A 17,971-nucleotide genomic window follows, 5' to 3' on the forward strand; every position below is an offset into this window, starting at 1 on the left:
ATTGAAAACTCTTCGAACGTATGTTTGTCGGTAGCGCCAAGCTGGGCAATTGAACACAAAAATTGGCTAAAAACTTTAATCTAAGTAGGCGAATATTTGCATACCTTTTTTCTCAATGTAGCATTGCAAACATACCGCTAAGGCTGCTAATCGTGTTAGTAGCATCAGAATGCCACTCTATTCTGTTTGATGTGGTAAAAGTTCTACATTTGAATAATGCACTGAACACCTGCTGAATTGATTTTTTCTACTTTTATATTATGTTCGAAAGTATCAGGCAAAGTCCAGTGAGATCTTGACAGGGGACATGTGTTAAATCCAGATTTTTGTACCTAGCCAAGCACTCGTTTTCCAATGAATTCCATGCACAAACTCTGACATATATCCTTATTCTACAACTGAATTTAATTGATGTTGGTCAACCATAATTCCTTTCTAGTGAAAACACCTTGAAAATGATTTATGAAATGGAAATGTGATACATGTAACGTCGCAGAGATGTTCATTTACAAAAAAAAAAAGAAATCTTTTCAGGAATTCAATTCACGTATGGCAAAATTTGATTGGATCTTCCGTATAAACAATAAATTCCATTAAGTGAATATTTCGAATAATTTGTGGATAAAGTGTTGAAACTCAACCGGTGGTGGTGAGTTCATTTTGTGAGATTGTTGTACCTAAACATTTTGACAGTTAGAATAGGCAACAATAGAGAGGTTGCAGGTGATTTTAAATGGGTGATTACAGTCCTGTTTGATCGCGGAATTGAAAGGTAAGACTTTGTATCGAATTGTCAAATTGGAATACAAAATTACGCATTAAGTGAAAATATCGATTTACGATCTCTTGTCCGTAATTTGGTGTGCTGTGTACCTTAAGGTGGTTCCGTACCTGTTCCACGAAAGCATACTTTAATTTGCTTGAGTTGACATGTAGGCCAGATTTGTAAAGACCTTCCCCACTTCCACTCCTTTTCCTGTGAAAAGTCAATTCGACTCAACGACCCGAAACTTCTCTTTCTTCGTTGAAAATTAAATGAAACCGAAACCGGGGATAAATCGTAGTTGCTTTCAAGTACCACTTGAGGCTGTCCATATTGTGCCACGTATTTGATATATCTTTCAGAAATTGCATTGAAAGTCTCATCTTCCTGCCAAAGAATTTGGTTGATTAATGAACAACCATTGAGCACAATATTACAACCATCAAAAGCCGTTAAATTTATCTCATCAGAACCAACGTTTTTCCATGAAGTATCGAAAAGAGTTGAAGTACTTCCTTCGCGCATAAATTCAAATTCATCGAAAAGGGCTGACGGCTTTTGGGAGATGTCGAACTTAAACACATTTCGAATTTCATCGGCATCCATATCTCTTGTTATCAACATTAGCCGTTGAAAAAGCGGCTTAGGATCTATACTGACTATTTCATCATCAAGAGGACTCTTCGAACTCGGTTTAATGGCGCTGTTAGATGATATGGAACAATATTGTCGAAATAATTTTTTCTCCGCTTTCAGATGATTTCTCAATGTTTACGTATACGGTGCCGCCAGCCTTCGTTCTGTCGCAAACCGGAGATGAAATAAAATTCTCAAACGAAGAACCCCCTTCAGCTAATGGTCATATTATACCGCATCATGCTGTTTTGAAGCCCGAAAGTAAGACTACACCTGTCCGTCCGGCGTTCATGCAATATCAACCGATTTCCATCCTTAAGCGAATGTCTCAATGAAAGGACCAAATTGATCGAATTGATTCCGAAAGTAATATTCAATTTTCGTGAAGGAAAGATTGGAGTAATATCGGATATAAGAAAACCGTTTTTAATGATTGAAATACAAGAAAGCGACAAAAAATATTTGATTTTCTTGTGGTGGGAGGACAAGTCATATTCCTAGATAAAAGTTTTCGAACATAAAAGTGTGGGTGTTGAAGTCAAATGCACTCCATTCAAATTAGCTGCTGTTTTGAATCATCATTTGTACGATGTGGAAATAACAGACCAGCAAACAGTTCAAAAGCTAAAACAATCACTATACGTAGACAACAGTGTCACATCTGTAAATTCTTGGGAAGAATACGAAGCGTTCAAAGCGGATGGGCGTGCTGATTGGAAAGTTTTTGAAGATTTGTTTGGATAGTCATATTGACCTGAATTAAGATTTTAATATGTCGATAGTTATAAAAGAATCCACCGATGCCGCTATTGAAAAACTCTCAAAAATTCAGTCTAGAGATACGCTCAAGAGGCTATGGCAGCGCTGTAAAGATCCATCACTGAAAGATCCAACAATAACTAGCCTCAAATGCTCTCTAAATTGTCTAATGGTGACAAGAAATTCTGGCGAATCGCCAAGGCCATCAGCGGAAAACATTCCAACAAAATTCTTCTTTCAAATGAGGATAAGGTGAAGTCGATTCATTCGCACACCCTTTTTTATTAAGAGTTTTTTTTTCGAAAAAGGTGGCTTCATCGTTTGGTGTCTACGCCGAGAAAACTCAAAAGTTCAAAATATATCACAAAAAACACAAATTTTAGGAGTGTTGGGTTTTCTCGGAGTACACTATATCAATCTGGACAATTCCCGTGGCTATCGGAACCTTATATGCTTTGGCCACTTTCATAGGGGGTCGGAGTGTAGATTGCTATTAACGTGCAGCTGATCCAAGCTAAGACCAGAACAACTCTCATTCAGAAGGTTGCTACGACAAGACTAGAATTAATGGGATGTTTGACCGGAGTTCGTCTGGCAAAACCTATTTTATCATCATTTGAAGCATCAGTAAAACGGTTTTATTGGTCAGATTCAACCACAGCATTGGCTTGGATAAAACACAATGATGAATGAGGAACTTTTGTTGGTAACAGGGTCAAGGAAATCATCAATGAAACTACAGTTGGTTGCATGTACCTGACAAAGATAATCCAGCAGATTGTGACCGTTCGACAGTAACAGATTCTTAAGAGCTTAAGATTCCAAATGTCTGGCGGTTCGCCCTTTCTAAATCGAACCAGAAAACTTTGTTGCCAGCAGCACCTTCATGGGTAAATCGGAGGTGCTTGAACATGTTCCTTCGATATGCGCCAAAACAAATTCCCACAGAAACTCAGACACAGAGGATGTTAAATGATCATCATTCTATTTCTTGCGATTTATTTATTCATTTTTTTCCTAAAAACTAAGCTCGAATTTCAGTTAAGTGTGGCCGGTGGTCGACATACGTGTGAATTTACGGTAGCTGTTCGAATTAGCATGAGCATTCGAGTCCAAGACTGCCCAATGAACCTTGAAGGGTGGCAAGAACTTCGTTCAAAGTAGCTTGAAGGCTGACAAGAGCGTCTTGTACGCTATCGATGATGTTATCAGCAAGGCAGTTGACTTCAGCGAGAAGATCGCTAACAACACCGGAAAGTTGATCGAAAAGTCCGCCCAAGGCACAGCCGAGTGCGCTGTTTTGGAGCTGGGCCAATAAAGCAGCCAAAGTTTCGTCAACGATTTGGATGACCGATCGGAGGGCCAATTGGAGTTCAGCGAGTGCTTGGTCAACGGCAGCGCTGACTTGGCTGAGGAGTTCGGCAACGGCGGCTACAACTGTGGCAAGAAGGTCTTGTACGGCACAAAGGAGGTTGTTGAGGAGACCATCGAGTTGGGCAACGAGGTCATCGACAGCACCATTGACGTTGTCAAGGATTCCTCCAACAGCGGCAACAACATCGTTAAGAGTGGTTCCAACATTGCCAACGAGACCACCAACAACGTCGGTAAGTCCACCGCAACCACAGAGTGGAGTGAGTCCTTGGATTTGGGCAACGATTTGGTCCAAAGCGGCGGTGATAGCAGCAAGCAATTGTTGGACAACGGCAAGAACGTTTTCAACGACACCGTTAAGTTGGGCGAGTACTCCTTGTACGCTGGCAACGATTCCATTAAGAGTGCATGACAAATTGTTGACAATATCGGTAACTGAGGTGACGACATTGTTAACTGATCCTACAACACCTCCGAGTGTTTTGCCCAAGTTCAAGCCACCCAAAAGTGGGGTAGCACTGATGGTCTACAAAGAAACAATTTATCAAATTTTACCCATTTTTGTACAATGGAAATGCGAACTTACGCCAGCAACGGCAAGAACAGCCAAACAGACGATAAATTTCATGGTTACGAGCGGTTACAATTGACAAAGCAAACTGATGAACATCGAAGAGTGTCGCCCGCCTTATATACTACACACATCATCATCGTCGTCACCATCGCCTGATTAGCAAATCGAAAAGAAAATTAATTCGCCGATTGGCCAACTGAACAAACTGCGTCATTTCGCTTGTTTTCTTCAAACTTTAATTTTACGCAGAAAAACTGCTTCATCTCTAACTTTACTTATTGGTTCAGGTAAACAAAATTAATTTTTGAGGGAAATTTATTCGCCAGATGGTTTTCAGTGTTCACTTCTCGATTCTCGTATAGACGAAAATACTCAATTATTTATGAGCGGATGATGCTTACGAATGATTGACGCATTTTCTTCGCTCCTGGATCAATATTTTTCACAAATTTGAATATTCGAATTTGAACAAAGAGCTTTCCGAAAAGCTTTGCTCATGTTGTGGAGCTGTAAAAATATTCAGTTTTTGTCTAGATCGATTTAAGCTGAATGGGTGTGTGTGGCTGAAAAAAATTAACTAAAAATCGTGCATTTCGAGGTATGATTTGATGATTTGGGAATGAAAGTCCTTGTTGAGAAAGCTATTTTCCACAATTTTTAGCGTTACATTTCCTCATTATCACGGCACAGTAAAATGAACCAGGCGGGAGCGGTCAAATAACGGACCTAACACATTGCGTGTACACGCTGACATTCCATTTGCAAAAATTGAGACTACTACATAATTCGGGTCCCTATTCATTGACTAATAGTCAAATATGAAGTGACTATTTGCACCCAAGTCCAACGCTTTTGTTATGGAAATTTTAAGAAAACCGTTACCGTTTGACTGAGAAATCAAGTCGGTCTTGAAGCCTGGCTTTAAACAAACGCAAATACTTCTTTGAAGCGCAGAAAATTTATGTTTTCCTTCAACAAATGGGAACACTAATACTCTATTATTTAGGATTTTTCTTCTACGAATAAGGATAATACTCTCTTCTCTCTTTTACAGGCGCTAATGGATCGGTCGATATTGTAGTAACAAACGATATTTACAAAACGTAACGAAAAGGCTAAATTCCAGAAGATTTTTCACTTTTAAAAAGCGTAACGAAGCTTCCAGTGTGCACTTTCCCTTTTACGAAATGACTAAACTTGAATGAGAGGCAGGACGGGTTATTTAAAGCAACTTTGCAGCCTTCTCGCGTCAGTCTACCTGGAAGCTTTCGATTTACTGATTGGCTTCATTTTCATTTTATACGCCAGCACATACAATGGATATTCTTCTATTATTGTTGAATAGATTCGAATAATTTTTTGTGGTGTCAGTGCCATTGGTGCGTCTCTAATTAAGTGGCTAGTCAAGTATTACTTTCTTCGTTACTTTTTACAAACAATAAGCACACGCTTATTCACGCTCAAACTGTAACTTTTTTCTAATAATTTACACACAAAAAACATGATTTCCGTAGATTATGTTGGAGATGGGTGCAAATAGTCTTGATATGTCTATTTGCACCCAGGTGCAAATAGTATCTACCAGTCAAATCAAGCGCTTCTGCCATGGCATTAAGCAGGTACAAAAATGCCCAAAATTGTAACCACAGTCCGATTACGTCTTTAACGCAGGGAATAAGAGCCACAAGTCTGGCATATTTGAGTGAACCGTTCCCGAGTTAGGGTCGTTCTAGCTGCGGAAGTACTGAAAATATATTCGTGAAATTGCAATGGACCTTCCCTTGTGATGGTGCTGCTGCCATACGCGAAAATCAATCGGTATTCATTCATCTCGAAGAAAATGCGTCAATCATTCGTAAGCATCATCCGCTCATAAATAATTGAGTATTTTCGTCTATACGAGAATCGAGAAGTGAACACTGAAAACCATCTGGCGAATAAATTTCCCTCAAAAATTAATTTTGTTTACCTGAACCAATAAGTAAAGTTAGAGAGGAAGCAGTTTTTCTGCGTAAAATTAAAGTTTGAAGAAAACAAGCGAAATGACGCAGTTTGTTCAGTTGGCCAATCGGCGAATTAATTTTCTTTTCGATTTGCTAATCAGGCGATGGTGACGACGATGATGATGTGTGTAGTATATAAGGCGGGCGACACTCTTCGATGTTCATCAGTTTGCTTTGTCAATTGTAACCGCTCGTAACCATGAAATTTATCGTCTGTTTGGCTGTTCTTGCCGTTGCTGGCGTAAGTTCACATTTCCATTGTACAAAAATGGGTAAAATTTGATAAATTTTTTGTTTGCAGACCATCAGTGCTACCCCACTTTTGGGTGGCTTGAACTTGGGCAAAACACTCGGAGGTGTTGTAGGATCAGTTAACAATGTCGTCACCTCAGTTACCGATATTGTCAACAATTTGTCATGCACTCTTAATGGAATCGTTGCCAGCGTACAAGGAGTACTCGCCCAACTTAACGGTGTCGTTGAAAACGTTCTTGCCGTTGTCCAACAATTGCTTGCTGCTATCACCGCCGCTTTGGACCAAATCGTTGCCCAAATCCAAGGACTCACTCCACTCTGTGGTTGCGGTGGACTTACCGACGTTGTTGGTGGTCTCGTTGGCAATGTTGGAACCACTCTTAACGATGTTGTTGCCGCTGTTGGAGGAATCCTTGACAACGTCAATGGTGCTGTCGATGACCTCGTTGCCCAACTCGATGGTCTCCTCAACAACCTCCTTTGTGCCGTACAAGACCTTCTTGCCACAGTTGTAGCCGCCGTTGCCGAACTCCTCAGCCAAGTCAGCGCTGCCGTTGACCAAGCACTCGCTGAACTCCAATTGGCCCTCCGATCGGTCATCCAAATCGTTGACGAAACTTTGGCTGCTTTATTGGCCCAGCTCCAAAACAGCGCACTCGGCTGTGCCTTGGGCGGACTTTTCGATCAACTTTCCGGTGTTGTTAGCGATCTTCTCGCTGAAGTCAACTGCCTTGCTGATAACATCATCGATAGCGTACAAGACGCTCTTGTCAGCCTTCAAGCTACTTTGAACGAAGTTCTTGCCACCCTTCAAGGTTCATTGGGCAGTCTTGGACTCGAATGCTCATGCTAATTCGAACAGCTACCGTAAATTCACACGTATATCGACCACCGGCCACACTTAACTGAAATTCGAGCTTAGTTTTTAGGAAAAAAATGAATAAATAAATCGCAAGAAATAGAATGATGATCATTTAACATCCTCTGTGTCTGAGTTTCTGTGGGAATTTGTTTTGGCGCATAGCGAAGGAACATGTTCAAGCACCTCCGATTTACCCATGAAGGTGCTGCTGGCAAGAAAGCTTTCTGGTTCGATTTAGAAAGGGTGAACCGCCAGACATTTGGAATCTTGCAGCTGCAGTGCAAAACTGTAGAAGTTTGAAAATTCTCGAGTACTGACACAGCTCTTAGGAATCTATTACTGTCGAACGGTCACAACTCTTGAGGAACTGTTTAGAATAATGCTTACCCTAGTACCCTACGTAAAATAAGGAGACACTCACCGTAGGCCAAAGATGTTCATTTCAATAAAATTTTGTTTGTTTTTCTCCTACGGTTTAATAGATAAATTAACATTGAAAACTCTTCGAACGTATGTTTGTCGGTAGCGCCAAGCTGGGCAATTGAATACAAAAATTGGCTAGAAACTTTAATCTAAGTAGGCGAATATTTGCATAACTTTTTTTCTCAATGTAGCATTGCAAGCATACCGCTAAGGCTGCTAATCGTGTTAGTAGCATCAGAATGCCACTCTATTCTGTTTGATGTGGTAAAAGTTCTACATTTGAATAATGCACTGAACACCTGCTGAATTGATTTTTTCTACTTTTATATTATGTTCGAAAGTATCAGGCAAAGTCCAGTGAGATCTTGACAGGGGACATGTGTTAAATCCAGATTTTTGTACCTAGCCAAGCACTCGTTTTCCAATGAATTCCATGCACAAACTCTGACATATATCCTTATTCTACAACTGAATTTAATTGATGTTGGTCAACCATAATTCCTTTCTAGCAAATAATTTGTTCAAAATTAGTGAAAACAACTTGAAAATGATTTATGAAATGGAAATGTGATACATGTAACGTCGCAGAGATGTTCATTTACAAAAAAAAAAAGAAATCTTTTCAGGAATTCAATTCACGTATGGCAAAATTTGATTGGATCTTCCGTATAAACAATAAATTCCATTAAGTGAATATTTCGAATAATTTGTGGATAAAGTGTTGAAACTCAACCGGTGGTGGTGAGTTCATTTTGTGAGATTGTTGTACCTAAACATTTTGACAGTTAGAATAGGCAACAATAGAGAGGTTGCAGGTGATTTTAAATGGGTGATTACAGTCCTGTTTGATCGCGGAATTGAAAGGTAAGACTTTGTATCGAATTGTCAAATTGGAATACAAAATTACGCATTAAGTGAAAATATCGATTTACGATCTCTTGTCCGTAATTTGGTGTGCTGTGTACCTTAAGGTGGTTCCGTACCTGTTCCACGAAAGCATACTTTAATTTGCTTGAGTTGACATGTAGGCCAGATTTGTAAAGACCTTCCCCACTTCCACTCCTTTTCCTGTGAAAAGTCAATTCGACTCAACGACCCGAAACTTCTCTTTCTTCGTTGAAAATTAAATGAAACCGAAACCGGGGATAAATCGTAGTTGCTTTCAAGTACCACTTGAGGCTGTCCATATTGTGCCACGTATTTGATATATCTTTCAGAAATTGCATCGAAAGTCTCATCTTCCTGCCAAAGAATTTGGTTGATTAATGAACAACCATTGAGCACAATATTACAACCATCAAAAGCCGTTAAATTTATCTCATCAGAACCAACGTTTTTCCATGAAGTATCGAAAAGAGTTGAAGTACTTCCTTCGCGCATAAATTCAAATTCATCGAAAAGGGCTGACGGCTTTTGGGAGATGTCGAACTTAAACACATTTCGAATTTCATCGGCATCCATATCTCTTCAACATTAGCCGTTGAAAAAGCAGCTGAGGATCTATACTGACTATTTCATCATCAAGAGGACTCTTCGAACTCGGTTTAATGGCGCTGTTAGCTGATATGGAACAATATTGTCGAAATAATTTTTTCTCCGCTTTCAGATGATTTCTCAATGTTTACGTATACGGTGCCGCCAGCCTTCGTTCTGTCGCAAACCGGAGAAGAAATAAAATTCTCAAACGAAGAACCCCCTTCAGCTAATGGTCATATTATACCGCATCATGCTGTTTTGAAGCCCGAAAGTAAGACACCTGTCCGTCCGGCGTTCATGCAATATCAACCGATTTCCATTCTTAAGCGAATGTCTCAATGAAAGGACCAAATTGATCGAATTGATTCCGAAAGTAATATTCAATTTTCGTGAAGGAAAGATTGGAGTAATATCGGATATAAGAAAACCGTTTTTAATGATTGAAATACAAGAAAGCGACAAAAAATATTTGATTTTCTTGTGGTGGGAGGACGAGTCATGTTCCTAGATAAAAGTTTTCGAACATAAAAGTGTGGGTGTTGAAGTCAAATGCACTCCATTCAAATTAGCTGCTGTTTTGAATCATCATTTGTACGATGTGGAAATAACAGACCAGCAAACAGTTCAAAAGCTAAAACAATCACTATACGTAGACAACAGTGTCACATCTGTAAATTCTTGGGAAGAATACGAAGCGTTCAAAGCGGATGGGCGTGCTGATTGGAAAGTTTTTGAAGATTTGTTTGGATAGTCATATTGACCTGAATGAAGATTTTAATATGTCGATAGTTATAAAAGAATCCACCGATGCCGCTATTGAAAAACTCTCAAAAATTCAGTCTAGAGATACGCTCAAGAGGCTATGGCAGCGCTGTAAAGATGCATCACTGAAAGATCGAACAATAACTAGCCTCAAATGCTCTCTAAATAGTCTAATGGTGACAAGAAATTCTGGCGAATCGCCAAGGCCATCAGCGGAAAACATTCCAACAAAATTCTTCTTTCAAATGAGGATAAGGTGAAGTCGATTCATTCGCACACCCTTTTTTATTAAGAGTTTTTTTTTTCGAAAAAGGTGGCTTCATCGTTTGGTGTCTACGCCGAGAAAACTCAAAAGTTCAAAATATATCACAAAAAACACAAATTTTAGGAGTGTTGGGTTTTCTCGGAGTACACTATATCAATCTGGACAATTCCCGTGGCTATCGGAACCTTATATGCTTTGGCCACTTTCATAGGGGGTCGGAGTGTAGATTGCTATTAACGTGCAGCTGATCCAAGCTAAGACCAGAACAACTCTCATTCAGAAGGTTGCTACGACAAGACTAGAATTAATGGGATGTTTGACCGGAGTTCGTCTGGCAAAACCTATTTTATCATCATTTGAAGCATCAGTAAAACGGTTTTATTGGTCAGATTCAACCACAGCATTGGCTTGGATAAAACACAATGATGAATGAGGAACTTTTGTTGGTAACAGGGTCAAGGAAATCATCAATGAAACTACAGTTGGTTGCATGTACCTGACAAAGATAATCCAGCAGATTGTGACCGTTCGACAGTAACAGATTCTTAAGAGCTTAAGATTCCAAATGTCTGGCGGTTCGCCCTTTCTAAATCGAACCAGAAAACTTTGTTGCCAGCAGCACCTTCATGGGTAAATCGGAGGTGCTTGAACATGTTCCTTCGCTATGCGCCAAAACAAATTCCCACAGAAACTCAGACACAGAGGATGTTAAATGATCATCATTCTATTTCTTGCGATTTATTTATTCATTTTTTTCCTAAAAACTAAGCTCGAATTTCAGTTAAGTGTGGCCGGTGGTCGACATACGTGTGAATTTACGGTAGCTGTTCGAATTAGCATGAGCATTCGAGTCCAAGACTGCCCAATGAACCTTGAAGGGTGGCAAGAACTTCGTTCAAAGTAGCTTGAAGGCTGACAAGAGCGTCTTGTACGCTATCGATGATGTTATCAGCAAGGCAGTTGACTTCAGCGAGAAGATCGCTAACAACACCGGAAAGTTGATCGAAAAGTCCGCCCAAGGCACAGCCGAGTGCGCTGTTTTGGAGCTGGGCCAATAAAGCAGCCAAAGTTTCGTCAACGATTTGGATGACCGATCGGAGGGCCAATTGGAGTTCAGCGAGTGCTTGGTCAACGGCAGCGCTGACTTGGCTGAGGAGTTCGGCAACGGCGGCTACAACTGTGGCAAGAAGGTCTTGTACGGCACAAAGGAGGTTGTTGAGGAGACCATCGAGTTGGGCAACGAGGTCATCGACAGCACCATTGACGTTGTCAAGGATTCCTCCAACAGCGGCAACAACATCGTTAAGAGTGGTTCCAACATTGCCAACGAGACCACCAACAACGTCGGTAAGTCCACCGCAACCACAGAGTGGAGTGAGTCCTTGGATTTGGGCAACGATTTGGTCCAAAGCGGCGGTGATAGCAGCAAGCAATTGTTGGACAACGGCAAGAACGTTTTCAACGACACCGTTAAGTTGGGCGAGTACTCCTTGTACGCTGGCAACGATTCCATTAAGAGTGCATGACAAATTGTTGACAATATCGGTAACTGAGGTGACGACATTGTTAACTGATCCTACAACACCTCCGAGTGTTTTGCCCAAGTTCAAGCCACCCAAAAGTGGGGTAGCACTGATGGTCTACAAAGAAACAATTTATCAAATTTTACCCATTTTTGTACGATGGAAATGTGAACTTACGCCAGCAACGGCAAGAACAGCCAAACAGACGATAAATTTCATGGTTACGAGCGGTTACAATTGACAAAGCAAACTGATGAACATCGAAGAGTGTCGCCAGCCTTATATACTACACACATCATCATCGTCGTCACCATCGCCTGATTAGCAAATCGAAAAAAGAAAATTAATTCGCCGATTGGCCAACTGAACAAACTGCGTCATTTCGCTTGTTTTCTTCAAACTTTAATTTTACGCAGAAAAACTGCTTCATCTCTAACTTTACTTATTCGTTCAGGTAAACAAAATTAATTTTTGAGGGAAATTTATTCGCCAAATGGTTTTCAGTGTTCCCTTCTCGATTCTCGTATAGACGAAAATACTCAATTATTTATGAGCGGAGGTTCTAGGACTTAATATCCCCGGACAAAATAACCCGGACAAAATAACCCCGGACATAATAACCCCGGACAAAATAAATTTTCTATTGAGTGGAGACAGTAGAGCGGACATAATAACCCCGGACAAAAAACCCAATTAAATTTCGGCTGTATGTTAAAGTAACCCCGAAAAAATAACGAAGGATCAAAATAACTCCAACCAAAGTACCCCAGGCAAAATGTCTACGTATCGAAATAACTTCAATAATAACGAATAACTACACTGAAAATAAAAATAGAAAAATCTTTGCAAAACCTGCGGCGAGTTTCGCTGCACGTCCTGCAGACGGCCTAACACGCACGGGGCTCTGCCCCAAACCCCGCTAGGGGCTCTGCCCCTTAGACCCCGCAAGGGGGATGCACCCCCTTGACCCCCGCTTTTTTTAGTCGTTTTTATTTTTCTCGGCCTGCGGCGCATTGACACTTTTCATAAATACACTAAACAATCTATAAACAAATAGTTGCGACAAAATCAACGATTTCTAATATTCCGATACTTTATGACAAGGGGCTGCCGCCCCCTGAACCCCCGCATTCTTTTTGATTGCCTGCGGCGCTTAAACCCCGACTCCTTCCACAAAACTTACGATAAAATCGAACACAAATTTTTGTATTTCGGTATTTAATGTCAAGGGGCTGCCGCCCCCTGAACCCCCGCATTCTTTTTGATTGCCTGCGGCGCTTAAACACCGACTCCTTCCACAAAACTTACGATAAAATCGACCACAAATTTTTGTATTTCGGTATTTAATGTCAAGGGGCTGCCGCCCCCTGAACCCCCGCATTCTTTTCGATTGCCTGCGGCGCTTCAACACCGACACCTTCCACAAAACTTCCGATAAAATCGACCACAAATTTTTGTATTTCGGTATTCAATGTCAAGGGGCGATTTGAAAGCTACATGCATGAGTTACACGTCAAATGAAAGGTATTCACAATACCAATCCGTGAAAAAAAAGTTTATGAAATTCGGATCATCTAATCGTGAGTTAGAGCCAACGATGTGAAATCGGTGGGGTACGGGAACTGTTTTTTGACAACAGCTCGGCCGAATATGAACGAATTGCGCTTAGAAATGCTCTTATAGATAGATATTAACCATACTAATCGAGGAAAAAAAAGTTCATGAAGTTCGGTCCACCGGGTCGGTGAACGCCTTTGATGCTACTCGGCCGTACAGTGAACGTAGAACATTTTTGGTTATATCTCAAGCAAATTTTATCCGATTTTCGTGAATTTTTTTTTTGTTTGAAAGGTAGTGACGAGTGCAAAACGATGGTAATAATTTTAGAGTTCCACCAAAATGGCCGCCGCCGCCATATTGGATTTTAGTGTTTTTACCTATATCTCAAGCAAATTTTATCCGATTTTCGTGAATTTTTTTTTGTTTGAGAGGTAGTGACGAGTGTATATCGATGGTATTAGTTTTAGAGTCCCACCAAAATGGCCGCCGCCGCCATCTTGGATTTTGCTGTTTTTACCTATATCTCAAGCAAATTTTATCCGATTTTCGTGAATTTTTTTTTGTTTGAAAGGTAGTGACGAGTGTATGTCGATGGTATTAATTTTAGTGTCCCAACAAAATAACCGCCGACGCCATCTTAGATTTTTTCTTTTTCGCCCATATGGTCGAGTATAAGCGGATTAACATAGAGGGATGAAAGGAAAGGCGAGATACATATGATAACAAAAGGGGTTAGCTGCTTTCGTTTCGACATTAGGTACACTTCGTACGGGGTTTATAGAATTGCGCTATGCGCAATTTACACGACAGCTATGCTTTACAGTTTTTCGTCACCGCAATATAGACGATTTAGGTTTACATAAGTGCTTGGGTTACGGATGCACTAGGGTTGGTGGTATACAAGAAAGTTACGGGTAAAGCAGGATGACGTACGTAGCAGATATACGGGACGGTACGGGGCTAAGTCTAGCTTTATGCGACGACTTTCCTTTGGCCTCGTTTGAAGTTATTTTGTCCGGAATTATTTTGTCCATGGGGTTATTTAGTCGAGGGTTATTTTGTCAGGGTTTTTTGATCCGGGGTTATTTTGTCCATGGGGTTATTTAGTCGGGGGTTATTTTGTCCGGGGGAATTTAGTCCGACAACGATGAGCGGATGATGCTTACGAATGATTGACGCATTTTCTTCGCTCCTGGATCAATATTTTTCACAAATTTGAATATTCGAATTTGAACAAAGAGCTTTCCGAAAAGCTTTGCTCATGTTGTGGAGCTGTAAAAATATTCAGTTTTTGTCTAGATCGATTTAAGCTGAATGGGTGTGTGTGGCTGAAAAAAATTAACTAAAAATCGTGCATTTCGAGGTTTGATTTGATGATTTGGGAATGAAAGTCCTTGTTGAGAAAGCTATTTTCCACAATTTTTAGCGTTACATTTCCTCATTATTACGGCACAGTAAAATGAACCAGGCGGGAGCGGTCAAATAACGGACCTAACACATTGCGTGTACACGCTGACATTCCATTTGCAAAAATTGAGACTACTACATAATTCGGGTCCCTATTCATTGACTAATAGTCAAATATGAAGTGACTATTTGCACCCAAGTCCAACGCTTTTGTTATGGAAATTTTAAGAAAACCGTTACCGTTTGACTGAGAAATCAAGTCGGTCTTGAAGCCTGGCTTTAAACAAACGCAAATACTTCTTTGAAGCGCAGAAAATTTATGTTTTCCTTCAACAAATGGGAACACTAATACTCTATTATTTAGGATTTTTCTTCTACGAATAAGGATAATACTCTCTTCTCTCTTTTACAGGCGCTAATGGATCGGTCGATATTGTAGTAACAAACGATATTTACAAAACGTAACGAAAAGGCTAAATTCCAAAAGATTTTTCACTTTTAAAAAGCGTAACGAAGCTTCCAGTGTGCACTTTCCCTTTTACGAAATGACTAAACTTGAATGAGAGGCAGGACGGGTTATTTAAGGCAACTTTGCAGCCTTCTCGCGTCAGTCTACCTGGAAGCTTTCGATTTACTGATTGGCTTCATTTTCATTTTATACGCCAGCACATACAATGGATATTCTTCTATTATTGTTGAATAGATTCGAATAATTTTTTGTGGTGTCAGTGCCATTGGTGCGTCTCTAATTAAGTGGCTAGTCAAGTATTACTTTCTTCGTTACTTTTTACAAACAATAAGCACACGCTTATTCACGCTCAAACTGTAACTTTTTTCTAATAATTTACACACAAAAAACATGATTTCCGTAGATTATGTTGGAGATGGGTGCAAATAGTCTTGATATGTCTATTTGCACCCAGGTGCAAATAGTATCTACCAGTCAAATCAAGCGCTTCTGCCATGGCATTAAGCAGGTACAAAAATGCCCAAAATTGTAACCACAGTCCGATTACGTCTTTAACGCAGGGAATAAGAGCCACAAGTCTGGCATATTTGAGTGAACCGTTCCCGAGTTAGGGTCGTTCTAGCTGCGGAAGTTCTGAAAATATATTCGTGAAATTGCAATGGACCTTCCCTTGTGATGGTGCTGCTGCCATACGCGAAAATCAATCGGTATTCATTCATCTCGAAGAAAATGCGTCAATCATTCGTAAGCATCATCCGCTCATAAATAATTGAGTATTTTCGTCTATACGAGAATCGAGAAGTGAACACTGAAAACCATCTGGCGAATAAATTTCCCTCAAAAATTAATTTTGTTTACCTGAACCAATAAGTAAAGTTAGAGATGAAGCAGTTTTTCTGCGTAAAATTAAAGTTTGAAGAAAACAAGCGAAATGACGCAGTTTGTTCAGTTGGCCAATCGGCGAATTAATTTTCTTTTTTCGATTTGCTAATCAGGCGATGGTGACGACGATGATGATGTGTGTAGTATATAAGGCGGGCGACACTCTTCGATGTTCATCAGTTTGCTTTGTCAATTGTAACCGCTCGTAACCATGAAATTTATCGTCTGTTTGGCTGTTCTTGCCGTTGCTGGCGTAAGTTCACATTTCCATCGTACAAAAATGGGTAAAATTTGATAAATTTTTTGTTTGCAGACCATCAGTGCTACCCCACTTTTGGGTGGCTTGAACTTGGGCAAAACACTCGGAGGTGTTGTAGGATCAGTTAACAATGTCGTCACCTCAGTTACCGATATTGTCAACAATTTGTCATGCACTCTTAATGGAATCGTTGCCAGCGTACAAGGAGTACTCGCCCAACTTAACGGTGTCGTTGAAAACGTTCTTGCCGTTGTCCAACAATTGCTTGCTGCTATCACCGCCGCTTTGGACCAAATCGTTGCCCAAATCCAAGGACTCACTCCACTCTGTGGTTGCGGTGGACTTACCGACGTTGTTGGTGGTCTCGTTGGCAATGTTGGAACCACTCTTAACGATGTTGTTGCCGCTGTTGGAGGAATCCTTGACAACGTCAATGGTGCTGTCGATGACCTCGTTGCCCAACTCGATGGTCTCCTCAACAACCTCCTTTGTGCCGTACAAGACCTTCTTGCCACAGTTGTAGCCGCCGTTGCCGAACTCCTCAGCCAAGTCAGCGCTGCCGTTGACCAAGCACTCGCTGAACTCCAATTGGCCCTCCGATCGGTCATCCAAATCGTTGACGAAACTTTGGCTGCTTTATTGGCCCAGCTCCAAAACAGCGCACTCGGCTGTGCCTTGGGCGGACTTTTCGATCAACTTTCCGGTGTTGTTAGCGATCTTCTCGCTGAAGTCAACTGCCTTGCTGATAACATCATCGATAGCGTACAAGACGCTCTTGTCAGCCTTCAAGCTACTTTGAACGAAGTTCTTGCCACCCTTCAAGGTTCATTGGGCAGTCTTGGACTCGAATGCTCATGCTAATTCGAACAGCTACCGCAAATTCACACGTATATCGACCACCGCCCACACTTACTTGAAATTCGAGCTTAGTTTTTAGGAAAAAAATGAATAAATAAATCGCAAGAAATAGAATGATGATCATTTAACATCCTCTGTGTCTGAGTGCCTTTTATTTGACGCATTGTGCCGATTGGGCAATACATTCTGACAATTGAATTAGAACGAACCGGCCTAAAATGTGAAAATTGCCCGAGTGGCAGATTAGTCATTTCATGCATGGAATTTACTTTGATATTATGCGATGTCGCATTCAAGGTTCTGAAAGAACAGGTTAAGACACCCACGAGGGTGGGTGACACCGAAATCGATAAACGCACTCAGTACAGATTGTGTGTGAAATCAACTTGAAGAAAATGCTTTTTAGGAAAATTCGGAATTTTGTTTTTGTTACGTTGCCTTTTTCATATAAACTTCGTAGCCGCTGAACTAAATTTGTGTGTCACCGCCTTCGTGATCAACTCAGAATTGTCTTAGCCTGGTTCTTTCAGAACCTTGGTGGCATTAATGACATGGTTGACAATTTGAATTTTTTTTTTGTGAAACTTCCATTGGCCCTTATGCTCAAAACAAATGAGGCATTGAATACGTGTTTTGGTCCTAGTTTTCATTGACAGATGCAGCAGACAGTAAAAGTTCTAACTTCATTTGACAGTTTCGAAAATTTCGTCATGAAAAATAGGACCAATAGTTATTTACGGATCTGTTGTGGACGGTATATTTTCGTCAATTTCGAAGATTGTAGCCCGAACAAAGTGAGGGCGACAAGCGAAAGTGTCTAAAATGAATCGTCCACAACAGATGCATGTACAACTTTTCATG

General features: G+C 40.6%; 4 protein-coding genes across 5 annotated transcripts in view; 2 read left to right on the forward strand and 2 right to left on the reverse strand.

The window, feature by feature from the left end:
• Positions 1-3,140: 3,140 nt before the first annotated feature.
• On the reverse strand, positions 3,141-4,250 carry LOC119083760. Its single transcript, XM_037193540.1, has 2 exons — positions 4,119-4,250; positions 3,141-4,058 (listed from the first exon to the last, which is right to left on the reverse strand). The coding sequence occupies exons 1-2, from the start codon at positions 4,158-4,160 to the stop codon at positions 3,252-3,254; spliced, it is 849 nt and encodes a 282-aa protein (XP_037049435.1). The 5' UTR covers positions 4,161-4,250; the 3' UTR covers positions 3,141-3,251.
• A 1,969-nt stretch (positions 4,251-6,219) lies between these two features.
• LOC119083762 lies at positions 6,220-7,328 on the forward strand. Its single transcript, XM_037193542.1, has 2 exons — positions 6,220-6,350; positions 6,411-7,328. The coding sequence occupies exons 1-2, from the start codon at positions 6,309-6,311 to the stop codon at positions 7,215-7,217; spliced, it is 849 nt and encodes a 282-aa protein (XP_037049437.1). The 5' UTR covers positions 6,220-6,308; the 3' UTR covers positions 7,218-7,328.
• A 3,546-nt stretch (positions 7,329-10,874) lies between these two features.
• Positions 10,875-17,971, reverse strand: part of LOC119083764 — a 29,622-nt gene continuing 22,525 nt past the window's right edge. The window contains exons 1-2 of one of the 2 annotated variants that reach the window (XM_037193545.1): positions 11,853-11,968; positions 10,875-11,792 (exon numbers count right to left, since the gene is read on the reverse strand). In XM_037193545.1, coding sequence (XP_037049440.1) covers positions 10,986-11,792; positions 11,853-11,894 — 849 coding nt within the window. In that variant the 5' untranslated portion in view covers positions 11,895-11,968 and the 3' untranslated portion in view covers positions 10,875-10,985. Of the gene's footprint in view, positions 11,793-11,852; positions 11,969-17,971 lie in introns of those variants that run through there. The other variant, XM_037193546.1, reaches the window with a different exon arrangement.
• LOC119083765 lies at positions 16,116-17,148 on the forward strand. The gene is made up of 2 exons (XM_037193548.1): positions 16,116-16,246; positions 16,307-17,148. Exons 1-2 carry the CDS (start codon positions 16,205-16,207, stop codon positions 17,111-17,113), a joined length of 849 nt encoding a protein of 282 aa, XP_037049443.1. The 5' UTR covers positions 16,116-16,204; the 3' UTR covers positions 17,114-17,148.

Source organism: Bradysia coprophila, unplaced genomic scaffold, assembly GCF_014529535.1.
Source record: "Bradysia coprophila strain Holo2 unplaced genomic scaffold, BU_Bcop_v1 contig_70, whole genome shotgun sequence".
Taxonomy (NCBI): domain Eukaryota; kingdom Metazoa; phylum Arthropoda; class Insecta; order Diptera; family Sciaridae; genus Bradysia; species Bradysia coprophila.